General features: G+C 37.3%; 1 protein-coding gene across 5 annotated transcripts in view; it reads right to left on the reverse strand.

Moving 5' to 3' along the window:
- LOC116841574 (GRAM domain-containing protein 2B-like) overlaps positions 1-24,385 on the reverse strand; it is a 116,690-nt gene that overhangs the window by 76,954 nt on the left and 15,351 nt on the right. For 4 of the 5 annotated variants that reach the window (XM_032809655.1, XM_032809654.1, XM_032809656.1 and 1 more), the window contains 2 exons: positions 22,791-23,082; positions 13,829-14,077 (listed from right to left, as the gene is read on the reverse strand). In XM_032809655.1, coding sequence (XP_032665546.1) covers positions 13,829-14,077; positions 22,791-23,082 — 541 coding nt within the window. Of the gene's footprint in view, positions 1-9,100; positions 11,665-13,828; positions 14,078-22,790; positions 23,083-24,385 lie in introns of those variants that run through there. The other variant, XM_032809659.1, reaches the window with a different exon arrangement.

The following is a 24,385-nucleotide window of genomic DNA, read 5'->3' on the forward strand; positions in this document are numbered from 1 at the left end:
CGCATGATGCTTGTTGATTGCCGTTATAATTACTCGTTGCGCTATAGAAGCACGTGAGAGAAATCGCGAATCGCGTCGACTCGATCCAACGCCCAAAAAAATATTATCTTTTTTTAGCGCATATCTTCTTGTATACGCACAGAAAAAAAAAACATTTCTGTCTTGCAAATATTTTTATTTTTGACATCTTCAAATCTTCAGATGAAATTGCATGGCGTTAATCCGTTAGTAAACCCATGTTCTAAACGAAAATTTTTACCAAAAAAGTATTCCTCTTCTAACGAAATGGACTATTAATCGGAAATCTATTTCTGTTCTTTTTGAATCAAGAGGAATATATTTACTTGCAGCAGGATCTCTTACGAAAAAAAATTTCTACACTGGCAGAAAAAATATCTAAGAAAAACTAAATGTTTATTTGATACTAATAGCATATTTATACAGATATAAAATATTTTTCAAATAAGAAAATGTACATTTTCTTAAAATCTTAAAAAACCTGAATTTTTCGTGAAAAAGCTATTATTTATTTCATTTAAATAAAATAATTTAGATTTAAGTAAATATGCTGTTAGTATCTCCCTAATCAAATAAATATTTATTAATTTTTAGATACTTTTTCTGTCAGTGTTATTAAGAACAATATTTGTACAGATAAATAACGAAATTCCTTTCACTTAAAGAATATTGTGCCTAAAATATTTTCTTTTTAATTTTATAACAATCCTCTTGCGAAGTCATATATAAGAAGATATTTTCTAAGAATAAGACAATTTTTTTAGGTGTGTAATCCTATATTCTAAGCGGAAATTCTCCTACCGAAAGAGTATTCCTTTTTTAATTAAATTAATCGCGAATCGACTAGATATTATTCTTCTTTCCTTTTGAATTAAGAAGAATATGTTTAAAGAATGTCCTTTTACTAGCAGAAATTTATATTAAGAACAAGATTTGTACTGTAGACGAAAAACGAAATTCCTCTCTAACTCTCTCTTTAAGAATATTGATAATATTCTCCCACCCCTCCTTACATGAAGATAGAGAAGATTTTTTCCATATTAGAAGAATCCTCTTCCATATCTAAGACGATATATTCTCTAAGAATTAGATCTTATTTTTTATGTAAATATCGCACCCCTCGTCGCGTCTGCTTTGTATGTAAAAACTTCCTCGGCGATAACGTACGGTCAAGATTAATGTTCGCGTTGCAATATCATGCATCTTCCTAAGCGTGCTGTCAATGGAAGAAAAATTGCGACACTTTTATACTTTGACGAATTTTAGGACGCGTCCAAACGTGTCCAATAGGCAAATTTCTTTCTCGAGGATTGCTAAAAAATAACTTTCTCCATTGGATACTGGACACGCTCTGAAATTTATGCAGATAAATGTGTCATGCCGCCTTTTTCCCGTTGACAGTGCGGCGCAGAGCGTAGCACGTCAATCTCGTATTTTCGATTTCGCACCAATTTCGGCGTAACTTCTCGTATTGATCGCACCTCAGATATCCGTCGCGAATTCTATTAAAAGTCGGACAAGGACCGACGGGCTATAAAGACCGCTGGTACGTCGCAGCAAATTGACAACGATGAATTCGTCCCGGCGGCGATGCGCTTTGGCCAGCGACTGTTTAAACGCAAACTCGTTTCGTCGAACGACGGCGACGGCTCAACGTCGCCTTTGGCCCGCCCAGATTGTCGATGTCGGGTCTAAATTGAGGATATCGCGGCACGCAAAGTTCATCTCTCGTTATTACCAGTCGGATTTAGAAGACCGCAGCTTCCTACCGATCCAATTCCCTTCCCCGTACCCAAAGATTCGCGAAATTGCTTGAAGGAGCAATATTTCAGTACTGATTGTCCATGATAATTGGAGCGTTTTCCTTCTCTTACTATCTCTGTTTTGTTGTTCCCTTTTTTACTCAAATAAAAACTAAAGAAAAAACTGAAGAAAGGATAAATTCGTGGTATATGAAGCGACGTGAACTTTCCGGATGATCTGACAATCACTATGGAATTGGTACCCGCATGGAAAAGTTCTTGGGATCTCTAATTAAGATCTAGTACGACTGACTAAAATAATTATGGAACTTCTGCAAGCGCACTTACAAGTATAGCACAGATTCCGATCGGATACTAACTGGGAATCCTATTCTTATTTTAATTATAGAAAATTTACTGGGATTTAATTGGGATCTATTTCCCAAATAATTAAAGTTGCGACTCTAAGTGGCAAAAGAAAAAACTTACGTAGAAAGAATAAAAGGAAAGGAGGAGATATCGAGAATAACAAAGTAATAATACTTTCATAATTATAATTTATAGAGATATAAGATCTGCTCTTTTTAAAATATAGACTATTGTACGATCATTCTTATAACTTACCGACTCTGTTAATTGTAAATAATTACAATACACATGAACGTTTAATATAATGTTAAAGTTTTATAGTTGAAGTGAAAAAAAAAATATATAGTTTTATTTAAGACATTTATAATTCATTTAGAAAACATTGCACTTCTAATTCGAATCTCCCATGATTTTTTGAAGAAATCGGATTTTGGATTCCAATTAGATCCTGAAGTAATTTCTATGCAGATTCTGATCCGAACCTTCGTAGGTTTTCCAATCAGTACTCATCAATAATTTTTTGGAAAGTTGGAATGAATTCCGACTGGACCCCAGAAAATATTTTCTGCATGGGAATGTTTGAAACATGTAATTCAAAGCGAGATATCCAAAATTTGCCCAATATTTTTTTAGATGTTCATTTTAGAACATTGTTCACATTAGAATTCTACAAATGTTAATTTTTCAAATAATCTCATTATTCACCAAAGCACACAGTGTTTTTGAAAATATTTGATTTTTTTATTCTGTTGAATATAATAATTGATATATAAAAGCAAGAAGTTGATAAGTATACACCCGGTAGCGACGTCGCGCCGCACTTCTTTTTAGTTTCTTCGCCATCATCATTAGTGGCAATCCGAACACAAATGATAAAGCACCGTGGGATAACGAACGCGACATTAATCGCATCCGTGAAGATATTTTATTATCCGCGACGATCCTATGACTGCCACTGCCACTTTCCACGTATTTGCTTTCCGATGGCTTGGAAAGCAAACGTACACCAGCGAGATTAATTCCCACATATTTGCTTTCCGATGTCGCGAGTCAAGCTGAACGCCAGATAACGACACCTGTTATCTAGCATCCACCATAAATTATGCGTGCGCTTTGTTATATTATCGCGACTATTTACATGGTGTAACAAACAACGAAGACGTTCGCGTTTTCGGCTCGAAGTGAGTCTCGCAAGAGTCGTTAATATTTTTCGAGTCAAGTCATATTATTACGATACAATGATTTAACGGCAGTTACGATAATTGTAATGACGATGTCAAAGTAAACATCGAATCGTCGGGCGCTGCGAAGAGATTCCTCTCGCTTTCGCGCTCTCACACTTTATAGGTATAAATATTTAAAAAGCATGAATACTCAAATGTGAGTACTTAAATATGAATACTCAACTGTTTCACATACACATACAAGTATTTCGCTCGACTTTTTTCTTGAAATTATTTATAAATGTCTTGAATAAAATATATATTATACTTTTACTTCATGAACATGAATCTTTATATTAAATTTTGAAGTGTATTCCTGAGTCGAATTTTTAGTCTTATTTTCTCTCGATATGGATTTTTTAACATCTATATATTCTGAAAAATCAGTGTACGTTCAATACATATGTAGACTGAAGTCCTATTTGGGACCTCTAAATAGCGGAAAATGCACAAATTATCACTTATAGATTCTAAAGATGATCTCTTAGCAAAGCTGTAGGTACTTAAAATAAAAAAAAAAATATATGATATATATTTCAAAGGTATTAAATAAGATTAAAAATTTTAATTCAAGTTGTAATTATTCACAAATAACGGTTGGCAAATTATAAGAATAACTGTACAACAGCCTATATTTTAAAAAGAACAGACCTTTTATTTCTATAAGGCATAATTATGGAAATACTGATTATTACTTTGTTATTCTTGGTATTTCCTTTTTTTCTACAAAATTTTTCTTTTGTCCTTGAATTTTTTACTTAGAATTGTAACTTTAATTATTTGGGAAATTGAAACAGATTCCAAGTCCAGACCTTTCTCCTAGAAAATTTCCTCTAGCTAGGATAAGAATGAAGTTCTCAGTTGGTATCGCGTAAGGGAGAATTCACACCTCGGCGGAAGAGCAGAAAGGCAGAAGCCAAGCAGAACTCACACTGGTGGAAAAGCAGAAGCTTTCGACTACCGCCCGACCACCAGGGAGAGTTTTGATTGGCTTTTGTCTTTCTGCTTTTCTACCAAGGTGTGAATACTCTCTTCGGAGAGTTGCGCGATGTCTACAACGCATACGGAGGAATTCTTCGACAATTTATTTTCGGACCCCGCCCTTGAACACGGAGAAAAAAAGTGGCTCTAAAAATATGTATAGGCAAACGCGGGCGTGTGTGCTTTGCGGGCCGTGAAACGTATTGATCAGCGTGTGTTGGCAATAGCTTATCGCGCGTTCTCGCTATCTATCTCGGGGCTATCGTCGCCGAATTCGTTCGTGAGATTGGAGTCGATTGTTGCAACGCTTTTTGAGTCACGTCGTGCATTGCATTGCGCACATTAACGGGTCTACCCACGCTACTTGCTGCACTAACGCGACTATTACGGCGAATTACGGGCATGCATCTTCCTTCGCGTAATCCTTTGCGTATCGAGTCGCCGATTCGCATCGCGGAAGTGACTCCGGCTGACGCACAAAACAGCGGACGATCCTATACGGGTCGATATTCTTGGGTCTCCTCGGGAAAGGGTAACGTTATTCTCGACATGCAATTGTATTTATCGGCAATCCGATTATATTCGGCCATTGAACGAAGGTGAAGTTTCCGAATGCCACGACTGAAAATAGCGTTGTATTTCAAATAAAGCCGCGAACGTCAAACCTGCCTTCGCATTTCTTACATGGGAAGAGAATATTATAGTTTACTTTCATACAAATTCTTTTCCACGTTTTGCTGCGTTTCCCAATTTTATCATGTTTTTAGTAAACCGAATGCCACGAGCTCCGATTGAAAATAACGCTGCATTTCAAATAAAGCCACGAACGTCAAACCTGCTTTCGCGTTTCTTATATGGGGGGAGAGAATATTATAATTTTCTTTCATATAAATTCTTTTCCACGTTTTATCACGTTTCTCAATTTTACCATGTTTTTAGTAAACCACACTATAAATTCTCTAGATAAATAATGCTGGCCAAATATAAAGTGATAATTAGAAAAAATCTTGTTATATAAAGTAAATATGTAATTCTTGGGATCCCAAGAAAGATTTAGTCGTTTCCATCAAACTAGATTTTAAAGTTAACACAAAATATTGGTAGCAGAAAATGAGATATTTTGTAACTATTATTAAGTTTGTGTCTGAGATGAAAGTTGTTTTAGGTAATCTTTTTATTTTATTCAAAACATCTCTTATCATTCTCTATTGAAACTGTTCTAGGATATCTGATGTTTTATTTTTTATATCACCGACGCTTTTTATCGCTTCATGCGCGAAAGTTCCGTCCGTGGATTTTATTCGATCCCATAGCGGCACTTTTCTTTTCTCAGAACCACTCATCCTCAATATTTTACCTCATGATCGAACAGAAACTGAGTCCTAGCTCTGACGATATCTTTGCACTCATGCTTATAATATGTCCTTATATGTTCTTTCAAGAAACGTGGCCATATTCAACAATGTATGGTGTAATGCTATACTTATACTGAGAGAAATTATGCAATAAAAAATTAACAAACGGATATGTCCTATCAAAATAGCATTGAATTTTTATGTCCGGTCAAGATATCCGATTAAATTTAATTGAATATTTCCGATCATAATGGCATTTCATCAGATAAATAAATAAAAAAATTATCAACCGTTATTTCTCATCGGATGTTTCCTGATCAGATACAAAAATTCATCGGTACTTTGATTGGAAATATCCATTTGTTTCTTAACGAATAATTTCTCTCAGTATATTAGCAAATATTAGAGACAACACAACAACTGTCGATATGCGACGAATATCGATACGTGTATTAAAATAGGTATGGTTGTAATAGTCACCAAATACTTCGTCGCCTTAATAAGATGAATATTATAGTTATCAAATATTTTGTAAAATAGAATTGAATGATTTTATAATATTTCTCTGGTAGTCATCAAATACAAATGGCAACATATGTTAAATATTTGGTAACTATTACTAAAATCATTATTCCATTTGACTATAATCAGAAGTCCTTCATATATAAAATCTACTATATATTTAGTTATTATTATCATATTTAATAGTTTACACTTAAATTTTGTAACTACAAATACATTTAGTAATAATTACCAGTCATTTTTTCAATTCAAAAATAGATAGTAAAGTATATTTTACTAAGGAACATAATGAATTTCGTTAGAAAGATAATAGATTTCGTTAGAAACATAATAAATGTTTCATTTCCTAAATATACGCAGCAGAAGTAAATTATTGCAAAATGTCGATCTATTCTTCAGTTACAAATCTATATTTCAGTTACAAATCCTGTAAGAACATTTACTATAAAGTTTTCTCCGTGTATAGCAGTAAATGTATCAATAAGTCTCTCAATAGGTCCGATTGCACCAACGTTATTCTGGCTTTAAGCGAAACTTAAACATGTATCTATCTTTATTTTTCTTTCTAAATAAATAAAGACAGGCACATATTTAAGTTTTGCTTAAAGCTAAAATAACATTGGTGCAATCGGGCCTTAGTCACTCTTTTTTATTAGCTTTCAAATCGGTTGAAGAATATGTTGCATAGTCTCTGCCTGTGTTAATTTTTCTTCATGAAAAGAATCACACAATTGCGAGACGCAATTGTCAATGATAACGTAACCAGGTCAACCACCAACAGTTGCATAAGCTGATAAGCCAACGAGAAAATAACCTGAATCTTGATCGTTCAAGTCTGTATCACGAGGTATCCTTTGATATAATTCTTAATAATTTTCTAAAATATTTATATCATTTTTTTTAGTAATTATGACCATCATTTTTTTTTAGTAATTATGACCATCAAGGAAGACAAATGATCGGGAAATAAAAAACTTTGTTAATAAAAATAAATGGCTTTTTTTGAGAACCTCAAAAATTCTAAAAAGTATGAAATAATTTTGCTCGAGCCGATGATGAACTCGAAAATGCAGAGACGATCGTCGTTAACACAATCTCGCTATCAGTCTTGTATTTCTTGTACAAATAAGACTTACATAAATATATGTTGCTTAGTTTTACCATATATAGCGGAAAATCTAATCACGCACGCATACTCGCACGCGAGTAGAAATCTTTCTGCAAACTTTTTCCGATATTTTTAAGCTTTTGAATTCAGATGCGAAGTTATAGTAATGTTCTTCAGAATTTTTCCTTTTGAAGCATCCATATACTTTTTTACAAGCTATATCTATGTACAAACTGTAGAAGTTTTGGATTAGGCAAATATTACGTTAATTGACAGCTTGATATTTTACATTTGAAAATTTGTTTTCGTTTTCGTTATATATTCAGCAATGCTTCCATTTATTTTTGCACGAACTTTCAGTGCGTAAAGGCATCTATAATTCTATACAACAAATACAACGTAAACTTTGCAGTAAATGTCAGTATACTGTCAATGAAATTTTCATCTTTAGCATCCCTTAATATTCCTATATATAGCTATAGTTCTATTCTAATATTCTAACGATATCAGAAAACGGTGCGGAAAGATGACTGATTGAGTTCTCTTCATCATACCTCTTTTTTGTTATTTATTCTCATCCGGTTAGATAGTTAACTACTTATAATTAGTTCTTTTCGTGTTGACTTTTAATATCACTAGAATATTAGAATAGGATTGTAAATACATAGGGATACTGATTCAAAATTATTTCGTACTTCTTAGGAGTTTTAAGGTTTTTGAGGATTTTGGTTAAGGAAGTTTTTTATTTCGTATTTCGTAATTATTTATTAAAAATTTTTCTCTGAAGTCGATTAGAAATAAAAGTTCGTCTTGTATCTTCTCGGATTGTCAAGGCAGTAATGTGATTACCAGATCATCTGGAATCCGGCACTAATCTAAAGTCTATATAGATAACATATTGTACAAGCTAGAAAAACTTTATCTCAGTATCTCTATAACGGTTCACAGAAACAAAAAAATACAGAGAAAAAAAATTTAATCAAATTAATCAAATGTCTGGTGAAATAACGAACCAGGAATTCCGGTTGAAATTATCGGAATTCTGTGTTCAAATTAATAAGATTCTGGTTAACCAAACTAAATTTCCAGTTAACTTGAGCATAGAATTCTGATAACTTCAACCAGAATTTCTAGTCTGTTCATATTTCACCACACATTTAGTTAATCCAATCAAATCTCTTTTTCGTGTTCAAAATAAGCTGAGAAGCTCCTTTCTTGGAAGTCGCTTAAAGGTACGAAAACAACCTGGATCTTGATCGTTGAGGTATAGGTCTGTACGTACCTTTCATAAAATCTTGAGAGATATTTCGATATTTATATCATTTTTTTTACATCATATTTTTACGTGATATTTTCCTAATATATTCCGTATTGTGAACGGGCACACAGTTATTTATGTGCCTATGAAATTGCATGAGATCGCAACGATAATGGAAAAATATAATTCGGAAACGAGAGAATTTGATTGCCCGCACTGCGTCATTCGAGTAATTAAATTTCTCAATTCACGTCAACTGCGTATCGATGTCCTATTAGCGAAATAATCAGTAATTTGTTGACTTCTTCCTTCGGAAAATTTCTGAGGAAGACGAAATATTAATAACATCCGCGATAATCAATTGCGTTCTCGAGGATGCAAGAGCGAAGTAAAATGTGTTGTATAAGTAAATATCACTAAATAGCATAAGAATATGTAACCCGCGGCTTTCTCTAAGAATAAACTCGACAGATAAGATTCGTCGCCCAAAGATTGAAGCGTATCGTGGATCGCGACGCACTCACCACTCCGACGCACATTCGCACTTGACGTTCACCTGCAGCTGCGTGTGCTCCTTGTGGTAAACGCACGATATTCGCTCGTTGCACATTCCCACGCGTTTCTTAATTCGCAGCCAATGCAGCGCGACTTCGCATTTCCTGAGGAACCGATTCTTGTAGTTGCGGGAGATGCTCAGCGCTGTCGAGATGTTCTCCTTGCTGCTGTAGTCTAACCGCCGAATTCGCGAGGGAGTCTTCGTTCTGCGAGTCAGGTTCATCTCGTCGCGCGAGACAATGGTGGAGGAGAAGAGGCAAACGAAATGGATCACAAAATTCCGTTTAATGTGGATGAAATATCATGAACAACCTCGAACAGTCCGTTGATTTCCGCTCTGCCGGCCACAAACGGATTGCGCCGCCGAGGACACATCGTGCCGACTCGTTTTCTCGTCCGACGAAATTCGCGAGAGGCTAGATACTAGAGTACGGACGGCTACTGCTGATCAACGACGCGAATCATTACGGGGCGCGTAGTGATAAGGGAACGCGGTGCTGTTATCAGCACGCCAAGCCGAACGATACGATAATATGGGAACGCGCGGCGTGGTTCTGTTCGACGCGAACTTACCGATTGTTCGCGACATCTCTGCGTGCAAACACCTGTGTGATGCGTTTACGCACCTGACGTGCCGATTACGCGCGCGCGCGGACGTTCGCTTGTCGAGTTGTTGACTCATGGAAATTGAATTGCGCGCACATATTATGGAGATTAAAGAGCGTCGCGCCGCTCTGTCACCGTCGATACACTCGCTATTATAATTTCAACGCGCGCGATGAATACGCGATCGAGAATACGCGATTAATTCGTGAATTTGAGGTCTGTACTTTCGCTAATGGGGGATTAATGGGGTGGCCGTGCGATCCTAATCGCGCGCTTCATTGACCTTGTCAAACCGCGGCAGCTTTTGGACGGTATAAGAGTAGAATTGGAAAATCGAATTTCTGAATTGACTCTCTTAATCATTTATTTGGCAATTGCCACAGACCAAATTTTGACCCCAATTTCGACCTTAATATTAGATTCAATCTATCTTAATATTAGATTCTACTTTGATACTTTGAAGCCTATACGAAGTCTGTCTGAAAATTATCCGATCTTCCGCAATATAAAGAGAAATACTCTGAACCAATGGCGATTATGTTCTCTTCAGAGTATTCTTCTTTGCCATAACCTTCTTCCAGCGCTGCTTTCACTTCTTGAAGCAGTCCTAGAATTCAGTTTCTGAAATACTCAACAGCTATCTCGTCGCATTCTGTTTTATATCCTCCACATCGTCAAATCTCTTTCCTTTTAAGAGGTTTTTCAGTTTCGGAAACAGCCAAAAGTCACTTGCCAAAACAATACATAATTACGTTCAGAACATATTATTTATTTTGTTTAAACTTTCAAAAATGTTTCTGATTTCAGAAGGAGTATTTCACTGATAATCGGTGAATATTCATTAGACATACCATTCACAGATATCACTGATTTTTGGTAGAAACGCTCCTTCTTCTTATATCTTTCTGATTTTGACCGGTGGAAATAAGATATTATTGGAAAATCTATAGTATAGTGTAGTTCGTTATATGATACATTGAATACAACTATTGCGTTTACGACGATGGAATTATCCAGATAGACTTTTGTGATTATCGATATATAAACTTTTATGATTAATATACATACAGAAAAATACATATCTTATTCAAATAAATGTTACTTCATGTACTTCAAGTATTTCTGTATAAGTTTATACAGTCAGTACAAGAACGTGTATGCTATTTTTAGAATACAAAGTCTTTTTCAACATTATGAACACAGTTTTAATGTATATTACATGCACTAAAATGCGTTTATGACATCCAATCCTTTGTCGATTATGTCTTGGCCGTGTCCAGGCATGCTCTCAACGAGATTTTCCGGGTAATATCTCTGATTACGATTTATTGTGCAAAGCTGATGCGACAACTGTTTCAAAATGAAATTCGTTGAATGTGAAAATTCGTTTTTCTGTGAAAATTCATTTTTCTCGAAGCTTTGTTTTCGTGACTGCCCATATATTTTCAATGGGATTAGTATCGGGAGACTGTGAGGACCACCCATTGTAATGATGCCGTTTTCACGTTTCCATTCCACGTATGTCCGGCTTTTGTGTTTCGTACGACTATTGTGCAGGCACTAACAAAACTGAAATCTAGCTTTCACAGTATTCTAACTTAATATATTACTATATCTTGCTGCATGCAAATGTTGCATGCTAGATACTAATTATTGAAATTATTGCATATACGTGCTTGCCACTGACTGACTGATATCCGTTAATCTACCATAATCTATCGTAAGTTCATTAGAAATATTTGATTTATTCAAAATACAACTTATTCAAAATACGAATTCTGGTTAGTTTAGCATTTCAATCAACAATACTAAATTAGAATAAAAATTTGGTTTGCTTATTATCACATAGAATCAAACCAACTTTTCTTCGATAATTTATAATATTTTTGTAAAAAGAGTAAATTCTTTTCTTTTGAGTACATGATGAGATAATCTTTTTAAAATTTGTAATGAATATATTTTAAGAATATTATGTAAAGAGAGAAAATAATCTTTATTGAAGATAACCATTATTTAAAAGAAGGAAAGTGAATGCTTTTCTTAGCAGTAAAATAATATTTTTCTGTGTGTTTCGACATTTTAATGTGGCGGTTTTTAATTAACAATGTTAAATATTTCGTTATTCTGTTATTTCTATAGGTACCGTGTGAACGACTCATAAGGTCATAGCAACTTTTGTAAAATTAATAAAATTGCTGCTGAATATCTATCTGGTTAACGAGTTTCGTGCGCGCTTCATGTGCGATCACACTGCGCTTGCAAACTGCATCAGTTAATGGAAACAGTCGCTGCTATCAATCTTTCAGCGAGATTTTACTGATTGCAGAACTATATTTACAACTGAAGCATCAGTTATAAGTATAGCATTTCAGTAAATAATATATTAATTGCACTTTATGAGTACGCTTCGAGATATTTTATTCATGGCAATTTTTTATTATTATTGTTAAATTCCAATTGAAGTACAGGTATGTCGCATATTCTGGAAACATACAATGCTGAAACATCGCGGGTTGGAAAATTGAATGGAAATTGCGCAAGAGTCATTCAACCGAGAGAGAGAGAGAGAGAGAGAGAGAGAGAGAGAGGCTCGTTAGATATTTATTTCAAACTTGCCGTCACTTCATGTCGATTAGAATCTTTACGCGATGCATGATGCGTCGCATACACGCTACACGCCGCGTTCATTCATAAAATCGTTCGCCTGCTACAAAAGAATTCGTAGATGAAGACGTGAGCGAGTTATTTTCTCAACGTTAGATCGACTAATTATTTATTCTTGATTATTTGCGTATCACGAAGTGTTTGTCGACGCTCCTTTGCACAATGATTACAATCTTAATGGCATCGTTATCGTTAACGATCTTTACCTGTCAGGCGTTTCCATAAATAAACGTTAGCCGCAATTAGGGTTCACGGTCATTATCTACCCTCGCTTAGTTTCGTCCAATTAATTTTAGCCTCTCTATTATCGATTGTTGTTATAGTAGATGAAATAACTTTGAAACGGTAGAATATAACTGGATTAAAATTCTTTAATCCCCGTACTGCTCTCGAAAGAATATGAGGCGTGGTGACTAATAAAGTGCAAACTCACTTTATCCTACATTTTCACATATTTGTTAAACTCCTTCGTATTCATGTTTATATTATGCAATTGTGTCGGTCTTTAATTAACTGTTAAATATTTCACCGTTCTATATGTATATTTCGTTCTAATTAAGGCAGACACGCTATACATTCTGGGAATGCACGACGCTGAAATGTCACGCGTCGGGAAACTGAATGATAAAGGTAATTATCTTTAGCTTATACAGGATGCAAAATGTCCCATATTACGTGTACACGTGTAGGTTAGCTCATACTAAACACAAAATTCCTCTACCATTTTGCAAACAAATACGCAAGATTTTTATTTTTAAGTTAATTAAGAAAGATTAGCGAATGAGGTCACGCGACAGATGAGCTGTATAAATAGGAATAACGACGCCTGCAGTCGTGTGCATATAGATTAGGTCAGACTGAATAAAAAAGTCTTGTACCAGTTTACAAATAATCTTGCGAATTTTTGAGTTACTAATTGAAAAAATTGGCGGCTGATCGTGCGCGATAATGCACCCGTGTTCTCTAATTAATAAATAAAAATCTACGTAGTTTGCAAAATGGTAGAAGACTTTTTTGTTCAATTTGACCTAATCTACAAATACATACGACAGCAAAAGCTTCGTCATCATAACTCATCTGTTGTGATTATCTGCCAATCTTCTTTAGTTAATAATTCAAAATTTTACGTGCTCGTTTGTAAAATGGTAGAGGAATTTTGTGTTCAATTTTATCTAATCTATATATGTAGACGGTAACAAGTATAGAACACTTTGCGTCAGAGATGATGTGCATAAGAGCACCTTTGGGATAAAATTAAGTGCATATAATTGCACTTAATAGTTGATAATTGAAAAAAAAGTAATCCAAATTACACAAAAAGAAAATCCACAGTTGAAGAGTTGATTTACAAAAATACGCACGGTTTCTCGTCCGCAATCCGCGATTAAAGATGCAATCTTTAGAGAAATGATTGTTTGTTCACTCACCCATTGATGATGGAAGCGGATTCATCGGTGGTTGGTGGGCCCGACACCTGGACTTTGGGCACCGCATAACCGTCCAACTGTCCGTGGCTCTGTCCATGGCTGTGAGCGTGACCTTGGTGATGGTGGTGATGTTGCTGCTGCTGTTGTTGTTGTTGTTGTTGTTGTTGTTGCTGCTGCTGCTGATGTTGGGCGGTGGAGTAATCATCGCTGTCGCTGCTCGGCGGTTGCTCCGATCCAACGCCACGAGGTCTAAAACAGAAGGAGACAGATTGGAGTGACGTATAGTCTTAAAATATACTCACCACAAATCTGAGAATATTATATTAATATAATATTAATACAAATCGACTGATAAAGTTGCTGCCAAATTTGCGCACATCTGCCTTTATGAGAATTCCGAGTATATGAAATAAATTTGATTCTTATGAATTTGTGACAGTTTTATGAAGTTATAAAATATCTGTGAAATACAAGTAACACATTTACTTGAATACAGCATATATTTTTCTATGTGTGGAAGAAAGACATGAGACATTTCGAGAGGAGTCTCATGTCTTCCTCATCAAGTCTTGCGCTCGAATTCTAGAAAACGCTACCGAACTGTACGCTTCATAGTTGGGTTAATGGTCACGTCCTAAAAAAATTCTTATTTCCACGAAACCATTAATTTATTTATTTATTTATTACTTGAGCGAAATATATCATTGTGGACATAAATATCGCGCTTCTCATCAGGCGGCCGAGGCGAAACAGCGTCGGGACCTTTCTGATAATACTCAACGAGGCTGATCAAATCGGCCCACTCTGTTGCGGTTCAGAGGTCGACGGGGAGGTCGAGCTTTCAATCCGATTCCGCGATTCCACGATCGATTGTCATAGGCGTGTGTTGTTTTCTCTTCAGCTCGCGCGACATAAAAAGACACGTATCGATTCCATTGGAGATGGGAGACTGTATGGTGCGCCTATGGTGCTTCCCGTGTATTTTAATCCCGCGTTATAGAGATGCATAGATGCAGATCAGGGGAATATATATCTCGGTGTAACATGCAAATCTCCATTGAAATATATTCTAATACGGAAAACTGCGGGACTGAAAATATCTCGACCTTGCCTCTGAAAGCACTTCAGTTTCTCAACTAGAGACTGACATGTTCCAGACACGACGACGAACAAACAGCAAATGTCACGACCAACTGTAAGCAGAAGCGCGACGAATCCTATTCGGACGCGAATTGGAAAACCGAATAGTCGGAGTTAACTAACCCGCGCAATCGACTCCATCTCGGTGCACGGATAAAGTATGATGTCTCTTGACAAGAGAGGGAAGATTTCAATCTCTTCTAGACCGCGTTTATTCAGACCGTTTATTCATCACCGAGACAATTTTCGCTCGCGAATCAGCTTGCTTCACTTTTTGTGCCTAGCAGTGCAACGTTCACGATGCATTTTAAGAGCGTTTATCAGTTTAGAATTTTTTTCCAATTCAACAGTGTTCTTCGGCTTTAATCACTCGTAAGGTAAAACACCTAAATATTGACATCCCTTAATTATTGACACTCCAGAAGAAAACTAGGTTTATCTTGTGACCAGCATTGTAGTTAAACTTCTTAACTGCACTTTATGATTCCACAAGAAAGAACTTTATAACTAAAACTGTGAATAACTGTCGCTGCCCGAGTCGAAATTTTAGCCCTTCGATCTAACCTTCTAACGTCTGTATATTCTGAAGGATCAGTGTATGTTTAATATACACAGAAACTGAAGTCCTATTTAACACCACTAAATGGCAGAAAATGCATGAAATGCCACTTGAAGGTTTTAAAGAGGATCTCTCAGTCAATGTTGGTAGATTAAATAAAAAAAGCTAATATAGACTTCAGAGTAACAAAGTAGGCGTTAAATGGAATATTGAAAAGATAAAGCAGGATCAAATTTTCGACTCGGGTAGTCGTAAGAAACACCAGCTTTTTCTAGAATGCCCATGACTAAGGATGATTGACTGGTTGTCAATAAACGGATGTTTTATTCTATGCTCGATCTTGCAATAGCTCGCTGCGATTTTCATTCCGTATTCTTATGTGGCCCATTTCGCGCAGAGAGGTGACACGAGTTACACATGATCGCGGAATCGATCGTCCTCAACTGTCTGGCATTTCGCCAGTGCAGGCGCATTATTCCGGAAGTATATTTCCGGAACGACGATGCATGCTCAACGGCGAGTATTAGGAAAAATTATTCGCGAGTTCTCAGTACGTCCTACCTCCTGATACGCCAATGTCGTGATTGAAAGTGTCTTTAATGGGATAAATATGTCTGTCTCGAAAGATCGAAGCTATCCGGACAGCACGAACTTCTAAAAAACGTCTGAAGGACATGAAAGATATGACGTTTTCAAGATATCCTTTAGAAGTTCGTGTTATCTGGCAATATCTTTATCTCCCATTTAGCATCGAATGGAACAATCTTTCCGTTTCGATTCGTGTGTTACGATATTTTTCAAATAACGACAGCGATAGCTGTGGTCTGCTTGCGGGCTGACTCGAATCTAACTCGCCGTATCTAAAAAGATACTTCTTTCAAAGTTCGGAAAAATCAAATAGCTTTCTTTCTACGTTAGGCTCGATTCTCTCAGACTCTAAAAAAGTGATCACACTGCTGTTGCGACTCGAGCCTGTAGAAATTTACTCTCATCCTGATCGATCCCAACCAACTATCTAGTGTCAGGTCCTGATAAGTCATGTAAGCCAAAGTAGCAATTAAGACGTTATTGAATAAGAATTATTGATAATTAAGACTTCATGACGTGTTACTTTATACAGACTAGTAAATTGATTGCGATCAACCTGATCAGGACTATAGGTAAATTTCTGATCGGGTTTAAATGTTTAAACGAGATATATCCCAGAGGTTTCACGCACTTTCGAGTCGTCGGCGTATTCACATATGAAGGGATGAGGTCGGTCGATCGTGAATGACAAATAGTCGAGCAAGTTACATCTTGGAATTATATGGGTCTACGATTACCACGACCATACTACGAAAACCAGAGGTCGACGTGAACGAGAACTCATCTCTACTTCGGCAAACTCTCGTGTAAAGTTCGCGAGCCGGTGTTCACGCAGCTTTCGCTCGCACCTGCGGTGAGCGTTATCGTAGCTGGCAGTCCAGTAGAGAGGCGCCACTGTCCCGCGTTGCTGTTCACAGCGAACACATGCAAAGGCTGCCTTCCGAGCTGGAACTGGGTCTCTTTGCCCCACGCGAGAGAAGCGCGGCTTCAATTATTCCAATCTTCCCGCATCCTCCTTCCGTTTCTCGCCTCGCCGCGTCGAGAACGCGTCATGCGACCCGCCGGCGACCTCGGCTGCCTAAGCGCGAGGCATCAGTCCGGCCTCCAGGTAGCGTTATCAGCCGGCCGGCCTTCGTTTATCTCTCCTTCGGCACACGTCCGCTCCCTCTCGAAACGTGGACGTTGATCGTCGACGTGGTTCTCTTCTTCTCTCCTTCTCGAGGATGCTGGATTCTCTGCCGCTCTCAGGCTGCTCTTGAAAGCTCCTCTCGACGCTCTCGAAATTATCACCGAAGATCCCGTCGCTCGCCGAACACCGTCGACCAAGAGCGTTCACCAGGAGTCGGAGCACGAGCAATTGGCACTATCTGCGCCGAGGAAGACGCGCACCGACCTCGCTGACGAGATAGACGAGCGAGATGGAGGATAACGACGTCGCGCGCCGTTGCCACTGTCGTCTCTTCCGTCGTTTCCTTCTCCACGTCCACCTCCTCCTTCTCCGCTGCCGTTGTCGCTCTTCTCCGACGTCGATCGCGCGTCCACCGTGATACTCCCGGACGATAGTCCTCTGTCGACTCCCGAGAGGAGGAATACGGCAATGCGGCGCGAAGCGTGGAGCATGCGAGCCGCAGTCCACGCTCGTGCTACTCGTCTCCGCGACGCTCTCTCGGCGGCGCTTTCGCGGTTGGTGGGTGTATGTACGTGTACCTGCGCCACGGTGTGAGGCACCCCGCACGTACACACCACAAGCGCGTACACCAATAGCCTGGCGTCTGCGCCGCGCGAGTCACCTATTGACCGAATATCATCGCGATAGGTATATAGACGATTATACACGCACACACAACACACACATATGTACACACGTATACCAGCCTGAAAGAACAAAGCGGAGCCGCATGGCGTGTGGTTGCGCTCGCTACTTGCAGGTAAATCTCGAGGCTCTCTCTTCTCTCGCGGAAGTCGCCGACCAATCGAAATTGTGGTTGTTGTCTGAAGATGTCAGAGTTCCTTTGTTTCCCGGAACAGCTCAGTTTTTCCGTTGTCCTGGGCTTTTTCGAATGCTATCAGAGACGTCAATTTGTCCCACACTAGGCCAAACTATCCCAGCTTATTCGGGTTCAAAGGATTTTTCAAATGCTTCTGACAAGAAATGACTTTCTCAAGAAAATTAACATAGCTCTGGTAAATATAATTACTCCCCGGGTAGACCCATATAGACTTTCATGATTATTATCATGTCAGACAACCGATGATGGAAATCTTATAATTTTTTTAATTGCATCGAATATCGAATATCGTATTAAATTAATTATTAAATTTTTGTATCACACAACAGTATAAATAATATATTGATGCAATAACAAATTTACTCAAAATTACCCTCAGGTTCTCATGTTACGTTTAACGTGACGAATTTGATTATTCATTTTCATATTTCTATTTTGTCATTCTATGTGATAAATATGAGTGCCATCTGATCAGTCATAAAGAACTCAACGTTGCTGAATTTCGTGATTTAATATACTTAAACCTGCTGTATATATCAAGTTTACGTGCATCAGTCTATCGGGTTCTTCTTCAAGTAAGAATAACAACAGTTTTATCTTAACAACATAATTTCTGTTTCTACTATATGCAACGGGTCTTCATTGTTGTTAAATTATTTTTCAGATAGAAATCTATAGATAAAATATTCCATATATTTATATGTATATGAATAATTTTGAGTGATCTTCCTTGCTCTACATATTTATGAAGTGTCCCGGACTGGGAAATTTAATCATCTTAATTATCTGTCGCTCGCTATCTTTGCTCGCTATGTTTATAGTCTCCATGGGCGAAATTGTTTCCGCCCCTGGCTTCCCGCGCGACTCATCGCAGCGGCTCTCACGCAAGATTCATCTTCATCATCGTCATCGGCGGATCTTATCGGCTCGCGTTGAAAATAGCCGCGCGATCTTGTCAGCTCACACCGATAACATCCTCACCTTTCACCTTTTACTTTCGGCCGAGAATTACGCGATCGATCCTCCGCTAGGCGAGCCTATCATCCCATTGTGCTCATCTTCTGCTCTCTGTATTTGCTCTGTACCTTCCCCTGGAGGATTCCTTATCTCTCTTCCGTTTTCCTTCTCGTGAGAGGCAGTTACTCCTCTTTCTCTTTCTCGTTACGTCGCGCGACAGTCTCTGTCACACGTCGATCGTCTATTTAGCCTTGTCCACGCGTTCCTCCGCTACTAAGAGGAGTATTCTTCCACAGCACGCGCACACAATGTACCTGGAGGACATTCTTCATTCCGCTCCTACGCAGCCAATCAATTGCCGCTCGTGGTATCGAGACCGCCAACAAACATCACCGCCAAGTTCGATTTTTCAGCGGAGTATAGCGCCATTTCAGCCGCCTTTCACATCTCCTCTCTGTTTTAAGCCTAATCTACAATGTGTTCTTTGCTTCTTGTTTTCTGCCTTTTATCTCTTGCGTCTTTGCTTCTCGATGTACTGTTTTACCGGCGATTGTGTCTTTTGTCACGTGTCGCTTGTCTCTTCGGAAATTCGTCAACTTTTAAGCCTGATCTACAACATACTCTTTGCGTTCTATTTCTTGTCTTCTGTCTTTTTCTGGCTTAAAGCTTAAAGTCAAAGCTTAAAGCTTAAGCGTAAAACTTAAGGTTTGAGTCAGAAAGAGATAAAGAGAAAAAAAACAGAAAGCAAATAATACATTATAGATCAAGTTTAAAGTTTAAAATTTAAGGTTTGAGTCAGAAAGAGATAAAGAGAAAGAAACAGGAAGCAAATAACACATTATAGATCAAGTTTTATCTTGAAGCGACAATAACAAAAAACACAAGTCACCATGAAATCAATAAAGAAAATTGGTCAACCTATTATCTAATCAAAACGATTTATTCTGATTCTGGTCCACGTGAAGTGACACTTTTTCTTAGAGGGAACAAATTGTACACAATGATGTTTCTTGGTTCTAGACGAGAAGAAACAAGAAAAGCAGAAGCAATGAAACAAGATACAAAGAGCACATTGTAAATTAGCTTTAATGACAGCTTTAATGATAGCGACGAGACACGTTGCAGTCTGTTGCTGTGTTGTACGTCGAACCTCATGCCGCAGCCGGGCATTTAATCGTCCCGCGAGACTTCCTCGATGAAGAAGGGGTTGCGCAACTAGCCCTTCCACTCACTCCCATTCCGACCGGCAGCAGCGGCCCGCGGAAGTTCGTCTCAACGTTCCGCACCGGCACTGGAGGGTCGATCGAGACGGGGATTCCGAGCGTTCGTCGTGAGAGATCGCCCGCGACGTTGTTCGCACAAAAATCAGTGCCGTTGCGCACGTCGAGCGCACCGAGTGGCGTTATCGTATTGCGTCGAAATTCTTAACTTGTCAGGGAAAAAAGGGACAAATTAAAAGAGAACACGCGAAATCGCATGCCGTGACATTGAGTCGTACATGAATGATGCTACGAAGGTAAAAGTATCTAATCCTGGACACACACACTACATATTCTTGTTGTGCTGATTTTTAAATACGAATATTTAAATATTTAACATAGAACATATGTATATATTCAATATATGTACACATATATCCTCTGTGTTAAACATAATTATAAGCTAGACGGACTTCCATGATCATCACGACGTGAGACAATTGATGATGAATAATTTTAAATTGTTTTAAAACCTTTCACAATGTTGTAAATTATATTTATGAGACAAGCATACTGTGTTGAATGAATCATTAAGTTAATATTATACAATAACGTATTTTTTTTGTTATATCAATGTAAAGCAACAGATTTACTAAAGTTACACTCAGATTTTTATAATGCATTTTACAAGACAATTTTGATAATTTCTTTTTTATATTTTTTTCTCTATTTTCATTTCCATTTTTCTATTTTATGTGATAAATATGAGTGTCAGATGAGCCATTCGTAAACAATATTTAGAAATCGACTAATGAAGTTACTGAAATTCACGTACACTTGTCCATCTAAGAAGGAAAATATCCAAATAGATTCTCATTATTGTCACGTGACCATTGACCTTATATTTTTTTTAATTACATCAATAAAGCGCAAATATACCGTATTGAATTAATCATTGATGTAGTAAATATATTGTATCGAATTAATTATTGATGCAGCAATAAATTTACTAAAAGTTATACCCAGATTTCCATATTATATTTTACATGATGTTTTTTTGAATAAATCCTGATAGAGTGATATACATAAACGTTACAGCAACTTTAAATACATCAGTCCTTCATGACTAATCATTGTACTCATATTTATCATATAGAATGATGAAATAAAAAAGAATACGAAAAGAGATGTCCCAAATAATGTCGTGATAAATATAATATTAAAATCTAAATGTGACTTTTAATAAATTTGTTACTGCATTAATGTAACAAAAAATTTACATTATTATATAAAGTAAACTTAATAATTAATTTAATACACATAGTATAATCATTTTATAAGTGCAATTAAAGAATTGTAAAATTTCTATCGTCGATTGTGTCTCATGTCGTGATAATGAAAGTTTATTCGGAAATTTTGATTATTTTTTTATATTTTTTTCGTATTTCTATTTTGTTATATGTGATAAAAAGATTATGAGTGTTATATGGGCCGCTCATAAGGGACGTAATCTTTACAAATCGACTAGCAAAATTGCTACTAAATTCACGTATATTTGTCTATCTGGGAAACAAAATATCCAGATAGGCCTTCATGATTATCATGACGTGAAACTATGATGGGAAACTTATAATTCTTTTAATTGCTTTGATGAACAAATATACTGTATTTAATTAATTATTGACGTAGAAGTGTCGTTTTAAGTAAACTTTTATCTTTTTTTCGTATTTCTTTTGTATTTCTATGTGATAAATTTGAAAATCATATAAATCACTCGTAAGGAACGCAACCTTCGTAAATCGATTAGTAAAATTTGCCTTCCTCTGTCTATCTACAAAGGAAAATAAATAAATAGGAATATTAAAATTTTTAACACAGAATGTATGTATATAAATTCCGCTGAAAATTTAAATATTCATGTCCAAAGCAACAAGCACGTCCACAGATGGGTACGTGTGTTTAAGTATTAGTACTTTTACCTTGATTAGGTAGTCGATTATTGCTGACGACTTTCTACATATGGGTCGACAACGTTATAACAGACAACGGTAATACCGGGTTATTCCTGCCGTCCGCCCCTTCGTGACCGATTACGTGGGCGGAAACAGACCGAACCACGTCGAAATTTTTGCTCGCCGTTCGCCGGATTACGTCACGCGCAACGATTGCGCAACCAGGACCAACCCTCGCACACAGCCGGCACAGCTGGCATTCGATATGCCTCCGCGCGACGTCATCTTATAAATCATCAAGCAGCTCCGCGATTCCGGTCATCATAGACGCGTGAGAGAATCGTGTCCTCAATGTGTTCGTCCGCGACGACGCAATGGAGGAAAACGCAGCGGATCGACCCGGCAACGCGGGGGTGTAATGCCGCGCGGAGGAGGAAACCAGCACGAACGGACGGGGGAGTCCAGCGACACGAGATTTCACGACGGCTTCTCTCATCTCGGCTCCTGCGCCTCGCGCAGAAACGGCGAAATGCCGGGAGAAAGGTGAGACTGACTTACGTGGGCATCGACACGGCAGGACATCCGAGTTGCAGCAGACTCCTGGCGAGATACTCCGGTGCAGGTGCGTCGCTCGCGACAGGTACGTAGCGCCAGGCGGACCGGAACGATGTGTCGCAGCTCGCGCATCTATCCGACACCGCCGATGATGACGACGACGAGGTCGAGGTCGACGACGGCGACGACCTCGTGCTCGCGGTGTGCGCCCGCCGCCGTGCGATGACGCGAGCCTCGTTCTCCCGTGGGATCCTGAGAGAACCGCCGCGACGTAGCTGTGGTCCCAGCTCGCTCTCTGGAAATTCCAAGACGCAATGTGACTCATAATTGTGTCGATAAGCGGAACAGGTGGCGCGATTGCCGCGGAGGCGAAGTGCAGTGCAACGAATCGACATTTCAGCCCTTCTTTGTGGAAGGATGTTCTAATGTCTGTATATTCAGAAGGATCAGTGTGTTTGTTTGATACGTTTAGAAACTGGAATTACTTAGAGAGCTTTTAAATAACAGAAACGCACAAAAATGCTAACTTTCTAAAGAAGATGTCATCTCTAAAAAGTTCGCTCGCCACTTTATAATGTGTTCTAGAATCAATATTGGACATTAATAGATTAAAATGTTAATCGACTAAAATAATCGGTGAATAGATAAACAAAATAGTCAATTATGTTATGTACAAAATCGCGAATAACTAAGTCGTTTAATGAAATTAATTATTAAGGGAAGTTCTGATTTAGATCGCCGAAAAGTAGGACATTTTTTTTAATGAATGGAGATATTAATATAAGGTTTTGACTGTATACTATTTACAATATTATTATTTCAGTTATAAAAAATTATTTAAAAAATATAATAATGTAATCTAATCTAAGAAGTTCGCAACTGACGCAAGTTAGAACTATATTGGATATTAATAAATTAAAATATATTATATTATATTGGATATAATCAATTAAAATTGACTAAACTAATTGGCAAATCAATAAACAAAATTAATCAATTATCATATATAAAATTACAAATAACTTATTTAATGAAATTAATTATTAAGTGGAAGAGTTCTCTGGTTTAAGTTCTCGAAAAGTAGAAGACTTTTACGAATTTTTTTCTAAAAAATGAATGAATATATCAGTATAAGGTTTTGACCGTATTATTCATCATTTTTTTGAATATAAAAATTATTAAGAAAAAAAATTGAAGTTCCATCCAAACTTTTTGTGCTGGGCGAAGTATCGCGGGATGCCTGGTGGACAATATTGCAGCTCATATAATAAATGGGACAAGAAAATTTAAAAACTATATTAAATTTGCTGAAGTATGAACCTAAATCATTTGGAAAATTCTCAAAAACTAGTATTTCCATATTTCTTGGATAGTAAGTAAAAAAGAAAATTAGAGGAAACACACGCATGACTTGTAACTTCGAAATGTCAGTTTATTAAATTTCAATTTTTTGTATAAATATAACAAAGATTCACTGTCCAGCTAATGTAATATAGTTTTTAAAATTTCTTGTCCTATTTATTCCAAGTTATTACACAAATATTATATTTTAATGTTATCAGCAGTTAAAGATGTCCGGCGATATTGCCAATAAAACT

The sequence above is a fragment of the Odontomachus brunneus genome, unplaced genomic scaffold, assembly GCF_010583005.1.
Source record: "Odontomachus brunneus isolate Ranch 3 - 2012 unplaced genomic scaffold, Obru_v1 Obru_scaffold_016, whole genome shotgun sequence".
Lineage (NCBI taxonomy): Eukaryota > Metazoa > Arthropoda > Insecta > Hymenoptera > Formicidae > Odontomachus > Odontomachus brunneus.